General features: G+C 50.5%; 1 protein-coding gene across 1 annotated transcript in view; it reads right to left on the reverse strand.

Annotated features, from left to right (window-relative positions):
• Positions 1 to 17539, reverse strand: part of XNDC1N (XRCC1 N-terminal domain containing 1, N-terminal like) — a 35713-nt gene that overhangs the window by 10014 nt on the left and 8160 nt on the right. The window contains exons 5-14 of the mRNA XM_006141131.2: positions 16042 to 16127; positions 15626 to 15798; positions 11505 to 11577; positions 8851 to 8978; positions 7574 to 7803; positions 6602 to 6625; positions 5183 to 5902; positions 2895 to 3107; positions 2239 to 2403; positions 1214 to 1388 (exon numbers count right to left, since the gene is read on the reverse strand). Of these exons, the coding sequence (XP_006141193.2) occupies positions 1214 to 1388; positions 2239 to 2403; positions 2895 to 3107; positions 5183 to 5902; positions 6602 to 6625; positions 7574 to 7803; positions 8851 to 8978; positions 11505 to 11577; positions 15626 to 15798; positions 16042 to 16127 (1987 nt within the window). The remainder of the gene's footprint in view (positions 1 to 1213; positions 1389 to 2238; positions 2404 to 2894; positions 3108 to 5182; positions 5903 to 6601; positions 6626 to 7573; positions 7804 to 8850; positions 8979 to 11504; positions 11578 to 15625; positions 15799 to 16041; positions 16128 to 17539) is intronic.

The following is a 17539-nucleotide window of genomic DNA, read 5'->3' on the forward strand; positions in this document are numbered from 1 at the left end:
CCATCGCGTATGCACCGTGTGTGTGTGTGTGTGTGTGTGTGTGTGTGTGTTGGGGGTGTTATGCTCAGTAAATTTGTGCTGAATGGACAGAAAGAACCGTATTTCACTTATCTGTGTATCCCCAGGCTTCACTGCTCATAGTGGGGCATGACCAAACATTTATTGCAGTCACAGGTGAACACACCTGGCTCGATACAGGGCCGGATAGTAGGCTTGACATACTGGTGGCATGGGAGTTTGCTAACTCAGCTAGAGTGAAATGAGAGGAGACGGCCGAGAAAGGGGCCGCTAGTCCTGCCCACTGAGCCAACCAGCCGCAAGCTGGGGTGCTGTGTGGATTCTCGGAAACTGCATTGGCTGAATTGATTCAGAATACTTGCTTCTGCTGTAGAAGGAGAAAACTGAGAGTCTGGGTGAAACTTACATGTTCGGCACAGACAGGTGAGTTACCTGGGTGACGTGTTGAGCAGATAAAGCAGAGGATATGTGAGTGTACATAGAAAGAGACACACGGTCACTAACAGTTCATGATTCATGGCATGTACCAGGCCCACGAGGATCTCAGTATTCATCAGCTACCCCCTACGACACCCATGCCGGCTCTATAACCTCCTGTGCTAAGAATGCACCAAACATTCGTAGCTGCTCATCGGCTGATTGGTGAGCTGCAGCTGTGACCACATTACTTGCCACTGCATATCCCTTGCAGGTCAGATGTTGGGCCTGGGCACCTTCTGCCTGGTGTACCTGCGTGCTCGAACTTCACCTCTGGTCCTCATACCAACACCATTGTAACTGCACCACTTACAGGGCTAATGAACTGGCGACTTGAGCATTTAAATTTGCTCTGTATGCCATTCCCTTCCATGACCTCTAAGAGAGCTTGCTGGGACTTGTGGGCTCCCATTACACCAGGGTGACTTCCCACTCAGCACCTGGACCAGTGCCTCACTTGTGAGAGGCCAGAAACTTCCACAGTGGGTAGTGACGGGTGAGGGGAGAGGGAGGAATGGGGTGCTCACTCAAGAAATTGACCCCTGGGGTAGGTGCCCTGATTAAGGGTGAATGGAAAAGGGCCCCTCTGCATACTAGAGCCCAGAGATTTCTGGATATGTGTCTTGGAAGCTTCTACAGAAGCTGGATCCCCCTCTGGGATGCTTATCATGAAGAATAGTGAGTAGGGACCGCCCAAATCAGGATCCCCCATGGGTACCTGTGACCCAAACCATGTGCAGCGAAGTCTCCCAGACACTCTGGCTGCGGCCGCGGAAGGTGCTCAGCTGCATCTCCATGGCCAGAGACTCCCCCAGCAGGAAGATGAGGAACCACAGGTAGGAGGCGGAGTGCAGCAGGAACTTCAGCACCGGGATCTTCAGCAGGCGGCCCAGCTTGGGGGAGTGAGGGAGCGAAAGCATGGCTTTGAGTCCTGGTCAGCCTCCCTCTCCTGGGAACCCTTCTGGACTGCTTGGCCCAGGTGGACTCCATTTTTCTGATTTCATTCATTCACTTATTCAGACATTCTGATGTTCTAGATAGATGGCCCTATACTTTTTTTTTAAATTTTGTTTTTGTTTTTTAGCTGCCAGAGGATGTGTGCACTCATGGAAGAGAGAGACAGAAAGACAGAAAGGGAAAGTAGGAAAGCAACCCTCCAGGTCTGGGACTCAAACCATGTTGGGTGGGTGCGCTCGGTGGAACAAGGGAGACAGAACGTGAGAAATCACCTGGTGGCCATATCACAATCCTTACTCCTCCATTCTCCTCCTGGGATTTGGGGCACACATATAAACATGCCTAGCATGACTTTCAAGTCACCAGGTCCGGGACTCGAACCACACAGTCTGCCATGTGGGAGTCCAGCAACATACACCATCTGCTGGACCTGACCTGTTCTTTCTTATATCCTCATGGTGTCACAATGCCTGGCTCATGACAGGGTCTTGAGGAAGTATTTGTTGAATGAAGGGATGCCAAAGAATTCATAGACTACAGACTACATATTCTCTTGAGGAGACCACAGTTGTCAGTTGGGTTTAGGTTTTCATTCCTGACCGGTTTACCCTGAATCCTTGACAAAAAGAACATATCCATTCCCTGTGCCTCAGCTTCCCTTCTGTACAGGAGTGGAACCCCACCTTCCTGAGCTACTTCAAGTTACTCAGTGGGAACATTCATTCACAAAGTGCCCAGCCGTGGCCTGGCTCCACGAGTGACCATCATCATTGTTATTCTTAGTACCCGGGACTTGGGCGCCAGCCAGTAGCCGAGGCAGAGGAAGGGCATGGTGAGGAAGATGAGGAAGGCGACGAAGAGCTTCCAGATGGTGGTGCTTCCCCGCCAACCCGCCAGGTTCCCGCACCAGATGGAGGACAGGACTTGCTGGCAGATGGGGTGCGCTACAAACTAAGCAGAGGTGGGCGTGAGCGGAGGCGGTGCCAGGAGGGAGGCAGAGGGCTAGAAAGGCTGGCCTGCCTTCAGCTTGGAGGGAGTGTTTAATGAGACAGGAAATAATTGAATCACTTGTTTAAGCTCTGAGAGATCTAGTCTAATCTTGCTGTGTGGAGTGAGGTGCTGAAGTCTAACAGCAAAGTCTGGCCCAGAGGTACCCAGCACGCCAGAGGCCAGGCTGGGTTGAAGACCCAGATGTCCTGGCCTGGAGGTCGAATCTTGGTGGGTAATGGGTCTTCCAGGGGCTGAGGAGAGCTTAGGTTGCTGGTAAGGAGGGAAGGTTGGGGACCCACAGGAACATGGGCCTGGGCGTAGGGTGGTCAGAATCGAGGTCTAAGAGGGTCTTGAGGGGAGGAAGGGAGTTGCTTAGGGCCGCAGTGGGGTAACCTAAAGTTGGCAGGGCAAGGGAGCAGGGCAGGGAGGGGGAGAGGTAGGGCCCGGCTGACCCGCTTTTGGTTGTAGTTGACAGCCAGCCGAAGCCTCGCCAGGTTGGGGATTCCCTCCTCAAAGGCCTGGCCCAGGCCCTCAGCCTCGGGCTCAGTCTCGCTGTCCTCGCCCAGGTCGTTGAGCACTGCGGTGACCTCACTCTGGTTCCGGCACATGCCCAGCAGCTCAAAGCCATAGTCCTGGCTCAGCGACTCCAGGGCAATGTACTCGGGCTGTAAGGAAGCAGGTCTGGGTATGCCCACCACCCAGTGGGCCCAGCCCCATTTAGTCAGCCTGCCCCCACCCCACCCTCCCCGCAAACAATGGGCCCACCCACGGTGCCCTGTCCTTGGGCCATCACTTCTTATATATAGTGTCCCTGGGTCGTTGATTTCTTCTCTGCCACCTCTCCTGTCCTTGTGATGAGGTCCCTCCTATGTCACCCGGGCTTATCTGGTGCTCTCTCCACTTATCCAACCCCCCCCACCACACCTTGTGCTTCTTTTATTTATGTATTTATATTTTTGAAGAGAAAGATTTTTGCTATAGGGCACGTGTGCTTGCCAGAGAGACAGAGACAGAGGCAGAGGCAGAAAGCGAGAAATCACCCCCCAGGGGGAATGGCCACACCGCAGTCCCTTCTCCATTCTCCTCTTGGGATTTTAGGCATGCATGGATACAACCCTGGCATGATTTTCAAGTCTCTGGGTCTGGGACTTGAACCATGGTCAGCCATGTGGGAACCCAGCGACGTAACCATTACATCACCTGCTGGTTCCTCTTGTGCCTCTTTTCTAAAGTCTATTTCCTGTCATGTGCTCACTGGATTAACTTTTCTGAGTCCCTAGTTTGCAAGAGAGCTTGTGCTGGCAGTTGTGGGACACGCGGGAATGAACGAGGCTTTACCCGTCCTATCCTTGGAGCCCTGACCTCAGAGAACCCAGGCTGGGTTTTCAAGAGGCTCAGTCTGGTCCCAGCACTGTCCCTCAGCTGGTGTCACCCTGGGTAAGGACTTCTCCCGCAGCCTCAGCCTCCCTGTCTGTGGCATGGGGACAATTCTCGCTGCTTCTCTCCCTGGGCTGCTGCAAGAGCAGAGGGCCGGGCCTTCAGGAAGGACCGCCCTCCCCTAGCTGTGCAGGGGCTTTTGGCTCACCTGTCTTCTACAACTCCAGGTGGGGGCAGCTTAGTGACTCCCCGGTTTGCCGCGCAGGCCACGTCATGCCTTGGGCCTGGGTTGTAATATCCTTGAGCCCTCCCAAACGGTAAACTTGAGAATGGGGACCAAATTCGGCTTGGCACACGGCAGATGGCAGTGGACATGTGATGGACAAACCGGACTGGTGTTTTTCAAGGCTCCGGGCCAGTCCCTGCCTCTGGGCTCTGCCTCTGCCTTCTCAGTCCTGCAGAGGGTCTGCCCACACTCATCACCACGTGTCCTTTTTTTGGAGAGGTTTTTGCTATAGGGCGTGTGCGCTCGCCAGAAAGACAGAGAGAGACAGAAAGCGAGAAATCATCCCCCAGAGGGGATGGCCACACCGCAATCCCTTCTCCTCCATTCCCCTCTTAGGATCTTGGGCGCACACGCACATGTGCCCGGCGTGAGTTTAAGCTGCCGGGTCCGGGACTTGAACCACGGTCAACTACGTGGCAGTCAAGCGACATAGCCATTATGCTAACTGCTGGTCCCCACTACATGCCCTTCTACCTGAGACCCTTTGCTGGCTATGGCCCTGCCTCAGAGCCACCCAGACTCCTCTTCACTTGCAGGGAACTGCCCACCACACACGGCAGCTGTAGCTCGGCCAGGCCAGCACCAGAGCCATTGAATGGAACTGAGTGTCTTGGGAGTGTTTCATCCTGGCTCATCCGTCTCCCTGCTGTGATCACAAATCTACTCATCCCTCTCCCTGCTGTGAGCCCAAAGTTGCCAGCCCCCAACACACAGTGCCCTTGCTGTAAGAAGCAGGTGCTCAGGAGAGACCTATTTCCCCGAATGTCATCGGGGGTCTGTCTGGCTGTCTTTCTGCCTGTCATGTATGTTCTCTCTTCTCCCTCAGACAGACCCAGGGCATCCCTGTGGCGGAGGCTGCTGCCCAGGTAAGGTGAGGCGGGAAGGCGACTGCCCTCTGCCATTCAAATGAGGTACCCTTGAGTGGGATTTTGTTGACTCCCTATCACAATGGAGACTTCCCTAGAACAGAGCAGGCCCACCCTTTTCCTCTTGCTTCCCATTTCCCTAAATACCCACCCCAGGCCCCACCAGGCTCTGGAGGGTGTAATGGAGGGCAGGGGTGTGTGAGGAGCCAACCTTAAACTCTGGCTCCTTGCGTGCAAGGCGCCTGAGCTCTCTGCTGAGCTGGAAGGCTGCCAGCATGGCGTCCTCACTGGCCAGAGAGAGGTGGGCCCTGCTGGCGATGCCGCGGTAGGTGTTGATGCGGGACAGGGAGAACTTGAGCAGGTCATAGCGCCGGGCGTTGCTGCACTCCAGGCAGGCGCAGGAGACCGGGTGGGGCCGGGCGATAGTGTGACCTTGGTCCATGAGCAGCTGCGCGATCTCGTACAGGTCCTTCTGGCAGGCCAGGGTGAGCGGGGTGACGCCGGGTGCAAAGCGGGAGCCATCGATCGACGAGTCGAAGAACGCCAGCGAGAAAGACCGAGTGTCCACCTTGCGGCCCTTCTCCCGCTCCAGCCGGGCCAGCAGGCGGCGCACTACCGTGGGCTGGTTCGTGTCCACCGCCACTAGCAGCGCTTCGTGGATCTGCCGGAAGTCAAACTTGACATTGGCCAACAGCACGTCGGTGATGGCCTCGTGGCCCAGGCGGATGGCCAGGTTGAGCGCCTCCCTCCAGGAGCGGTCCTCAGCTTCCTCCACGTTCCGCAGTGGCCCGCCGGGTCCGGCACCTGTGGGCTCTACCCCAGTCTCCAGCAGCTGCTGCACCAGCCCCAGGCGGCCCTCCTGGATGGCACCCAGCAGCGGGGGCGGGAACTTGAGCTTCTTGTTCACGATCTCCGTCCAGTTAGGCTGTGGCTGGATGAAGGGGTGCAGAGGGGGACCAGAGTTTTCAGCCCCCTTTGTTTCGAGGCCTCCCTCCAGTCCTTAGTCCCACTTGTCCCGATCACATGCTGGCAAATCGTCTTCACCATTTTATCGTGCAGATTAGGAAAGTGCCGGCCTGAGTCTGTGTAGGGACCCCTTCCTCTGCACAGCTCCCACCCTCATGGGAGCCCCCATGAGAGGGGCCAAATGTGGGCATCCTGAGAAGGGGGGTGCGGCTGCAGAGGGGCATACCCCACAGGCCACGCCAGGATCCCCAGGACCCAGTTCCTGCCTTGTTGATGCCGTCTCCAGCTGTTCACCCTGGAAAAGTCCCAGAGCCCTTGTCTGGCAGGCCCAGGCATGTCTGCACAGGGGGGGATCTCTGAGCCAACCCCTCCCAAGCCCCTCAGTTCCGACCAGCGCTCCTAGCAGGACCTTGCCCTGCTCCCCCCCACCAATCCCCTTGCTGTGCCCCCTCCTGCCCTGGGGGCCCTTCTCCCCATGGGCACTGCCTTGTCCTTTTCTACCCGCCCAGGCCCAGGGCTCCAAGGACCTCTCCTCCTCCCCACTGCGATGTCCACCACCCACCCAGCAGGAAGGAGGACTCTGCTGCTTCTCAAGGTCAATCAATCACTTTACTCATGACCAGAAATGGAGTCAAGATTAGGGAAGGCAGGGGAGGCCACTTACCGTGAGGGGGTCCATGGCACCCACCTATGCTGGCAGGGACTGAAGGCTGGAGTCCTGCTGGCTGCTGCCCTGCTGTGCCTGTGCCCTGTCCTACCTGTCCAGACCCCGCCCCAGGCCCTGCCTCTGCAGGACCAGCTGCTACCCCTCTGCCCTGCACCCTGGGGACAGGAGAGCTGGTGTGAGTGTCACATGATGAAACCATCTGGGATGGGGGGAGAGGGTGGAGTTGCTTGGAGAAGGGGGGCTAGAATTTAGCCTGTCACAGTTCCAGAGGACCTTAGAGAGCTGGTCTACCTCAGTGTATGGATGGAAAATGGGGGTCGCCTGAGGCCCCACATATCTCACCCAGAAACATACCTTGGTCACGAGCCCACCTGGTCCCTGCAGTAGCTCCATGAGCAGGAGGGCGAGGGATTTTCCCTCCCAGTTACTGAGGGCTCACTCTGGGCCCAAGATAAATAAGTGCTTCAAATCGCACAACAGCATCACTACCTGGGACAGGAACCCACAAAGGACACTGAGAGTTATGGTCATGGGGTGCTGGGAGTCAGTTTATGCTTAAAACCCACTCTTGCCTTTCCAGTATACACAGTAGGATTTGTGTTGTTCTTTTCACGGGGCCTCAGGTTTCCTTTCAGGGAAACGGGCATGAAGATACACACCACTCACCAAGCAGAAGATGTTCTACAAAGTGTCCAAAGCCCTAGAGAGATCACCAATTCTACCCTTCAAGTTCCAAGGGGGAAAAAGATGAAACTTCCTTAGGAGAATTGGGTGCCATGGTGACAGAAGCCTTGACAACTGGGCAAGGGCAGCAGGTTGGGCACAGAGGTACCCTCAGGCAGAGTCCCGAAGGAATGTGTGGAGGGGAGAGGAGAGGGAGGCGTGGCTGTCTCAGCTGTCTAGAGATCCACTGCCCAGTCTTAGTCAGGGTAGAGGAGAGGCCAACCCCACAGAACTCCTGGTTCAGGCCCGAGGGGCCTCCCCACACACGCTGGCGTGCTCTTCCACTTCTCTCGCTGAGAACTGCAGCTGGCAGATGGGGCACTGGATGCAGGAACGGGTTGGTGAGCTCTCCGGGGAGGACACCCACAGCACAGATGGAGATGAAGATGGCGAGGAGGAGGAAGAGGCTGACTGTGGTGGGGAGGGCTCTCCACACGTGGCAGCGTGCAGGGGAAGGATCTCAGCACTGAAGGAGCCTAAGGGGGACAGAAGGAGGGAAACAACACGGGGTCCGCCACCTGGCAGGAGGCTGCCCACACAGCCTGAAGGGCACATCAGCTGCTGAAGTGCAGTTGTTTTTTGTAGGAAATGGGGTCCACCACCTGGCAGGAGGCTGCCCACGCAGCCTGAAGGGCACATCGGCTGCTGAAGTGCAGTTGTTTTTTGTAGGAAAGGTAACCTGGTTGAATAAGTCACACCTCAGAGACACAGTCATGTAGCCATCAAACATTATTGTTTACTGTGTGCCTGACAGCGTGCTCGGACCTGAGAGAGGCCATGCCGGCGGTTCTGATGGAATGCAGTCTCACGGTAAAGTCAGATGGGGGGAGAAGAAGCCCCCAGAGATCAGAGAAGGCTGCAGGAGCTGAGGGGCGAGATGATCTGGGAAGATCAGAGAAGTACCACTGGAAAGTAAGTAGAATTTGGACACGAAGTAGAAAGCTATGAAGAAAATTCTAGGCCCTCTCTGTTCATTTCCTATGACAGCATTTTTGAAAAGTTCATGGAATATGCATTTTATGAAAAAGCCATGCACAGAGCCCAACAGTTTTTTCTTCTTTTTTAGTTTTTTGCCAGTGGGTGCATGCATTCACTAGAGAGAGGCAGAAAGAGGGAAAGTAAGAAATCACCCTCCCAGGGGGAATGGCCATGCCACAATCCGTTGTCCTCCATTCTCCTCTGGGGATTTTGGGCATGCAAGCACATGTACCAGGTGTGATTTTCAAGTCACCGGGTCCAGAGCATAAACTGCAGTTGGCCATGTGGGAGTCCAGTGCCTTAACCGCCAAGCTGCCTGCTGGCCCTTGTTTTTAAAGTTCCTAGCCCACGCAGCATGAGCAGGTGCTTGACACAGACCTGTGCTGAATTACACGTGATCCCAAGTACATTACAACCCTGGGAGCTGCGGGGACGGCACAGGCTAAACGTCTAAATATGAGCGATCCTTGGCAGCGCTCCAGATGGCCTGTGCCTCCCTCAGTGGAGGCCCAGCTGTCACACAGTCCTGTGCCCAGCCACCTTACCTGCACAAATGGGGCACTGCCCACTGTCCTGGACAGCAGTGCTCTGGGTCTGGGGTTGCCGCCGTTCTCTCTGCCCTGCCCTCGCTGCTTTCCCCCTGTCTGGCAGAGAACTAGACTTGGAGGGAGGCCTGTGAGAAAGAACAGTTAAGACCAGTCATTACCAGGAGGCCTCAGGGTTGAAGGAGCCTAGAATGAGAGCGAAAAGGATGTAAAATAGTGGATGTAGACCTAGAAACCCTGGGCTGATATACCACAGTCAGCCGCGTAGGATCCCACTTGATATACCATAGTCAGCCACATAGAATCCAGCTCCCTAACGGGACCAGCAGTTGGCATAATGGTTATGTCGCTGGACTCCCATGCAGTTGACCGCAGTTCAATCCTGGACCCGGTAGCTTAAACTCACACCAGGCACATGTGTGTGTGTGCCCAGAATCCTCAGAGGAGAATGGAGGAGAAGGGATTGTGGCGTGGCCATCCCCCTTGGGGGGTGATTTCTCACTCACTCTCTTTCTGGTGAGCACACACACCCTATGGCTAAAACTTCTCCAAAAACAAAGAATCCAGCTTCCTTAACCCTAGGCTACAGGGGCTGTTCCAAACTTGGGGAACTTATTTATTTATTTATTTATTTATTTATTTATTTATTATTTAGAGAGGTTTTTTTGCTATAGGGCATGTGCACTTGCTGGAGAAAAAGAAAGAATGCTAGAAATCACTCCCAGGGGATGGCTATACTGCAATCCCTTCTCCTCCATTTTCCTCTTGGGATCTTGGGCACGCACGCACACGCCTAGCGTGAATTTTAAGCTGGTGGTTTGGGACTTGAACTGCGGTCTACTATGTGGGAGTCTAGCAACATAGCCATTATGCCATCTGCTGGTCCCCAGGGAACTCATTTCACCTTTCGACTTTTAATTGAGACATAGTGCACATACCACAAAATTCACCCTATGAAACTGTATATTCAATGGTTTTAGTATTTGAAAAAGGTTGTATAACACAACTACCTAATTCAGGAGCATTTTTATCACTCTAAAGGGAAACTCAAACCCATTAGAAATCGTTCCCTGTCCCTCCCACCGCATCGACCCGACTACCACTCACCTACTTTCTGTCTCTAAACTTGTCTGTTTTGCTCTGTTTCTTTTTAGTGAGCACACGTGTCCTTTGGCAAAAATTTTTAAAAAAGGGAATTGCTGGGTCATAAGGTAACTATATTTAACCTTTTGAGGACCCACCAAACCGTTTTCCAAAGTAGCTGCACCATTTTATATCGATATATGAAAGTTCTAGTTCTTCCCTATCTTTGCCACTACTTGTGATTGTCTTTTAAGAGGGATTTTTGCTATTGGATGCATGCACTCGCCGGAGAGACAGAGAGAGACAGAGAAACATAAAGCGAGAAATCATCCCCCCAGAGGGGACAGCCACACCGCATCCCTTCTCCGTTCTCCTCTTGGAATTTTGGTCACACATGCACTTGCGCCCAGCATGAGTTTTAAGTTGAGGGGTCCAGGACTCAAACCACAGTGGGAATTCAGCCATCTGCTGGTCCCTGCAGGCCCGGTGAGTATCTTTTCTATTATAGCCCTACTAGTGGGTGTGAAGTGATCACTGTGGCTTCGGTTTCCATTTCAATGATGGTTAATGATGTTGAGCATTTTTTCATGTATTCACTGACCACCTGCATATCTTTTTTTTTTTTTGGAGAGTTTTTTTTCACTATAGGGCGCGTGCGCTCGCCAGACAGACAGAGAGAGACAGAGAGACAGAAAGTGAGAAATCACCCCCCAGGGGGATGGTCATGCCGCAGTCCCTTCTCCTCTATTCTCCTCTCGGGATCTTGGGTATGCACGCACACATGCCCGGTGTTTTAAGTCACTGGGTCCAGGACGCAAACCGCAGTCGACTACGTGGGAGTCCAGCGACATAGCCATTACACTAACTGCTGGTTCCCCACCTGCATATCTTTTTTGAAGAAAAGTCTATTCCTTTTCCATTTTCAAAATGAGGTTATCCTTTTATTGTTGACGTGTATGAGTTCCTTATATATTTTAGATATAACTACTTTACTGAATTTCTCTATATCTATCTATCTATCTATCTATCTAATTGCTATAGGGCATGTGCACTTACCAGAAAGAGAAATAGAGAGGGAAAGTGAGAAATCACCCCCAGGGGGGATGGCCACACTCCAATCCCTTCTCTTCCATTCCCCTCTTAGGATTTTGGGCATGCATGCACATATACTCGGCATGCTTTTCAAGCCACCAGACTGGAACTCAGACTGCACAGCTGGGCATGTGGGATCCAGCTGCCTTAACCACCACACCACTGTCCGGGCCCTTTACTGAATATACAATATGCAAATATTTTCTCCCATGTCCTGTGGGTCAAGAGTGTCCTCTGAGGTAGAAAAGATTGAAATTTTGCTGAAGAATACGAGATGCAGTATTCTCATCTTCAGATCCTGGATCCCATTACCAGCCAAACGTACCAACATGTGGCCCAGGATATCCTGTCTCCACTACCATAAGGTCCAGACCCAGAGATCGAGACTCGGACACGAGGTCTGACCTCTCTGAAGCAAGAGTAGGGGAGGAGCAATAGCTGCAGAAGGGCAAGGTCGAGGGTGATAGGGGTCTACTCACCTCTTGTGCTGTATTTTCCGTTTCTTCGTCCTGCCCACAGCATTCTCTGAGTTTTGATCCTCTGCTCTCGGCTCTGTGTTAGAAATGCCCATTAAATCTAGTTCATTAACAAACGGGCCCTCACATATGATGCTCTCTGGTGTTTTTCATCTTTTGAGAGAATTTTGCTATAGGACATGTGTGCTCGCCAGAGAGAGAGAGACAGATAGACAGACAGACAGAAAGTAGGGAATCACCCTCCAGGAGGGATGGCCATGCTGCAATGCCTTCTTCTCCATTCTCCTCCTGGGATTTTGGGCATGCACAAACACATGCTCAGCATGAGTTTTACGCCACCTGGTCCAGGACTCGAACTGCAGTCCACTACGTTGGAGTCCAGCAATGTAACTATTATGCCATCTGCTGGCCCCATCTTTTTTTAATTTTTAATGAGAGAATGGGAGGAAGAGGGAGAGAACAAGAGACAGATATTTTAAGTATTCTGGACAAGGTACTGCCATCACAAACCTTTGCCCTGGCTGCCCAGTTGGCTAGGACCACAGGCGTGGCCACTGTGTGCCACTGTGCTCCACCTTTTTAGTTTGGTCTGAGATCCAAATCTGACCTCCCATGTGACCCCAGCTGCATGTAGTGGCACCTTACCACCGGAGTAGAAGCAGGTGGGTCAATAACATCCTTTTAAAAGTTTTTTTTAGTTTTTGGCCATAGGGTATGTGCACTCACCAGGGAGTGAGGGAAAGTGAGAAATCACCCTGGGAGAGATGGCCATGCTGCAATCCCTTCTCCTCCATTCTCTTCCTGGGATTTTTGGGTATGCACATGTATGCACACGCCCCTGGAGTGATTCTCAGGCCGTCAGGTCTGAGGCTCGAACTGCAGTTAGTCATGTGGGAATTCAGCACTTGAAGCACCACACCATTGCTGGCCCCAGTTACGTTCTTTTATTTAAGAATATTCTGGCCCAGCCCAGGTGGTGCAGGTGGTGAGACACCACTGCATGATGCTGAAGCCATGTGGGAAGGCCTTGGGTTCAGATCCTAGGTAAACGGAGCACTGGGTATGCCCAGGATCCTGGCTGGCTGGAGGAACACTGGGGTGTGGCAAGATACTTCCAGGGCTTCCCCCCCCATGAAAGAAATATACATTTTTAAAATTGCTGGAAGGTATGTACACTTTCCAGAGAGAGGGAGAAATCACCCCCTAGTGGGGTGTGGTCACATCACCATCCTGTCTCCTCCATTCCTCCATGTTATCGGGATTTGGGGTACACACACACATGCCTGCCATGTTTTATAAGCCATCAGGGCCAGGATTCAAACCACACTCAGTCACGTAAGGGACCTAGCTCTCTTTAGCTCTAGACTATGGGCTAACCAAAAATATATAAACTTACAGAAAAGAAATACGTTTTTCTACCCTCTTTGCCTGGTTAATTCATTTTTGCTCTTCAAGTCTTAGCTGAAATACTAATTGTTAGAAGGCACTTTCCTTGGATTCTCTGATTTAAATCTGGTCATCGTATTTCACTTTTTCTTCAAAGTACAATTTTAAGTTTCGGATTTCTTTGTATGACACAGATATGTGTCTCTCCATTAAGGAAGGAGAACTGCTATTTCATTTACCATAAACTGCTATACCATTTACCATGGTATACCTGGCCTTGGCATAGAGTCTGGCACATCAAAGATATTCAGTAAACATCTGCCTAATGAACAACAAAAAAAACGTTAACTACCATTTGTTAGTTACGAGAACTTAGGAAACGCTCTGCACAGCATTTAATATATATCAAAGTGCTTTCATAGCTCCAGTGCCCAGCCTGCGGTCGGTACCCCAATTTGTTTATTCTCTTCCATTCTCCTTCTCTCAAAATAATGAGCTACCTCAGTGTGTGAAACGATTCCCATTGGTTCCCGCCCCCTCAACCAAACCTCTTCCCTTAGAGTGTAATTTGACCCTAATGAATATGGCTAAGGTGATGAGGTTACCAAAGGCTGGAGCTTCTGTGCAGCCAGCAATCCCTCCCTGCTAGCTCTCTCTCTTGCCTCTCGCTGCTCACGCTGATGGAACAAGTGGCTATACTGTGATACACTCTCTCAGAGGCTCTCGTGACAGAGGAACTGAATTCTCCCAGCTATCCCGAGTGAGCTAGGAACAGATCCCTTCCAGCAGAGTCTGGAGATGACTGAGGTTTCGTGACAGGCCCAGAGTCCAAGGACCCAGCTAAGCCACACCAGGATCCCTACCCACCACCTACTGCGAGACAATACATGTTCTTTTTGCAGCAATAGCCAGTATCCTCTATTTTTGCAGGGAAATGATAACTTATTATCATCCTAACCTGTTTGGTCCTTTAAAAAGACAGATAAACCTTTTCCTTTTTTGTAATTTCCCCAAGGAAACAGTGAAACATCCTGTTTTAACTTTTCAGTGAGAACCCTACTGAATTTCTCTCTTGCTATCTAGAACAGTAAAACAAAAACAAAAACAAACAAACAAAAAAAACCCCAAAACCCCCCAAGAGTTTTGGGGTTCAAATCCTGACCCTGCAGCATAGTAGTTAAGTGCTGTGCATTAGGAACAGGATCCCACATGGCCAATTGTGGTTCAAATCCTAGCCCTGGCAGCTTGAAAAACACTTGGGTGAGTGTGTATGCAAGCCCCAGATCCTGGGGATCTAGAAAAGAGAAATGGGAGGAAACGGATTGCAGCATGACCATACCCCAGTGAGTGAATTCTCTTTCTCCCTCTCTCTTTTTGGTGAGCTCACGTGCCCTCTGGTAGTTTACAAAACAGAAAAACAAACAAACAAAACCTGGCTCTTCTGCTTATTAGCTGTGCAACTTAGAAATTTGAAGCCCTCTGAACCTCAAGTTCTTCCGTAAAATGAGGGTATCAGTATCTATTTCATAAGTCTGTTGTCTTTTCATTAAATAGATAAAGTTCGTAAAAGTGCTTGGCAATGTCTCGTGCAAAGTAGAACCCCAACTACCCACCACCTACTGCGAGACAATACATGTTCTTTTTGCAGCAATAGCCAGTATCCTCTATTTTTGCAGGGAAATGATAACTTATTATCATCCTAACCTGTTTGGTCCTTTACAAAGACAGATAAACCTTTTCCTTTTTTGTAATTTCCCCAAGGAAACAGTGAAACATCCTGTTTTAACTTTTCAGTGAGAACCCTACTGAATTTCTCTCTTGCTATCTAGAACAGTAAAACAAAAACAAAAACAAACAAACAAAAAAAACCCCAAAACCCCCCAAGAGTTTTGGGGTTCAAATCCTGACCCTGCAGCATAGTAGTTAAGTGCTGTGCATTAGGAACAGGATCCCACATGGCCAATTGTGGTTCAAATCCTAGCCCTGGCAGCTTGAAAAACACTTGGGTGAGTGTGTATGCAAGCCCCAGATCCTGGGGATCTAGAAAAGAGAAATGGGAGGAAACGGATTGCAGCATGACCATACCCCAGTGAGTGAATTCTCTTTCTCCCTCTCTCTTTTTGGTGAGCTCACGTGCCCTCTGGTAGTTTACAAAACAGAAAAACAAACAAACAAAACCTGGCTCTTCTGCTTATTAGCTGTGCAACTTAGAAATTTGAAGCCCTCTGAACCTCAAGTTCTTCCGTAAAATGAGGGTATCAGTATCTATTTCATAAGTCTGTTGTCTTTTCATTAAATAGATAAAGTTCGTAAAAGTGCTTGGCAATGTCTCGTGCAAAGTAGAACCCCAATTGTTTAACCTTTTCCTCTTTTGTGATAAAAATCACACTATCCCCCTACCTATGTCTCTAGTAAATTCTATACATCACCAACCTGACATGATTGTCTTTCAAAGACAATCGAAGAACATTAACACTACAAGAAGTCTACGTGCTATTTTGTTTAATTCCTTCACCACGAAGGTAAGGGAACCGAGGCTTGAAGAGATAATATTCCGGATTCCTGGGGAGGTGCTCTTTCAGTTACTACCATATTCGACTTCTTTTCTGATAACAAGACACTGACAACTGCCTTTTCTCCCCCACGAAGTCTTGTTTGTAAATGATTTCTGTATAGCAGTGGTGGGTCAGGGAGGAAGGACATTGTTGGGGCAGTAAGGAGCAGGTCACGGGCCTTACCTGCACTGTCCAGACGACTGGGGCCTGGTTGTGCCTGGTGGTTCTTTAGGCTTGTTATGCTGGCTGGAGGCACCCTATGGGCAGCCGAGAGCACCATGCGGGCTGAGCGCCCCAGAGTCCCTGGCTGCAGCTGCATGAGGCTATTCTTGAGCTCCGACATTTCCTTGGTGCTCCTGTAGGGAAGCAGACAGCACATGGCTTCAATTAGAAAACAGATCCCATCCTGCTTACCTGAGTTGATAGCCTTTAACCAAGAAAGTCAGTTTGATATACAGACAGGGGTAGACCTAAAATATGTGGTTAATTGGGGGAACCCAGGCTGAGCTTGGGTGCCCGTGCGTGAGGTGGGAGCCTTTCTCTTCCAGGAGAAAGAACTGAGATATGGCTGAGAGAACTCTATTCTGGCAGCTACGTACGTCTGAGGGTCTGGGAAGAATGTCCTCCGGATGGAAGGATTAGCCAGCCAGGGACTGGGGCCAGAGTCTGGAGAATCAGAAGAGACCTAAGAAGAAAACGAAGAAATATCAATACCACGGTTCACCACCAGGGGACACTGCCTCCCAGTGCAAAGGCCTGCTTCCAACCCGGAGGAACTCAGCGGGGTAACAAGCAAATGCATCTACTCTAATTTGTATTGTACATGGCATCCTTGCTTGTATGTATATGGGACACATTCTTGTATATATTCTTGAGCTCCTTTCCATTTCTAAGGTCTGCGATTTTGTATATTTAGTTTCCCACTGCTAAGGGTTTTGCCCATGATCCTGAAAGACCCTTGGGAAAAACAGGTCTATATAGAATATGACTAAAATGGATTCACATAGGTTCAAAACTTAAATCACCCATCTCTCTTCATATACCTTCATAAGAAATCAAGTACACATATATATTTCTTTATATATATACATGGACCTTCCACTTTGAACTATCTGAAGACATTTTATCATAGTCCCTTTCTTGTTTGTTTGTTTGTTTAGAGGTTTTTGCCTTAGGTCACGTACGCTCACCAGAGGAGACAGACAGAGGGAAAGTGAAAAATCAGCCCCTGGGGGAATGGCCATGCTGTGATCCCTTCTCCTCAACTCTCCTCCAGGAATCTTGGGTATGCACGGATGCATATTTCCTTCTTAACATTATGTAATAATATTGTTTAATTTCCAGTATAATTTGTTTTGGCAAACTAGTAATAATTATACTTTGCTAGAGTGTGTGTGACAAGTGCATACACACTCTAGCAAATTTAAAATAAATAAATAATGGTCAAAGCAGAAAAGACTCAGGGAAGCCCTTATTAACCGTAACACTAGGGTGACCGTACATCCCGGCTTGCCAGGGGAAGTCTTGGCCCGTGTCTGTTGTCCCAGCGTAACTGTTAACGAGAGTCTTCTGCCCTCAGTGCCATTCTTGGTTTGGATGATACATTTGATGGTGATTCTATCTACAACTCCCCTCTGAAAGGTTATTCGCATAATGAACATTTATACTAAAGGCCTGGTTTGCTCTAGGCGCTGTTCTAAGTGCCTGGATTACATCATGGAACAAGACTGTCTGGTCCCTAATCTCATGGAGCTTCCCTTTTATTGAATAGCCGAGGTCATAGAGATTCAGCTTCATTCATGTCAGCCCCCAGCACGGCACCAGAGGAACCTGGTAGCAGATGCTGACCTGCCTCCTCAGTCTTCTTACATTGTTTAGACTTTTCCACGACGGGAGAGCAAAGCTCAGACCAAGCTTCTCTCTGTCTCAGCTCTCAGGACCTCTGCTAAGGCTGCACTACAAAAATCATCCGGTCTGCTCTCACTCCTTTTCTCCTTCTTATGCCAGCTCTGCTTTTGCTCAGTAACCCCACGGGAGTCAGTCTTGTGAGCTTTATTCCCACGAAATGGAATCCTTTTGGTCGTCAGATGATTCAAG

The sequence above is a fragment of the Tupaia chinensis genome, unplaced genomic scaffold, assembly GCF_000334495.1.
Source record: "Tupaia chinensis unplaced genomic scaffold, TupChi_1.0 Scaffold000047_1, whole genome shotgun sequence".
In the NCBI taxonomy this organism is placed as follows: domain Eukaryota; kingdom Metazoa; phylum Chordata; class Mammalia; order Scandentia; family Tupaiidae; genus Tupaia; species Tupaia belangeri.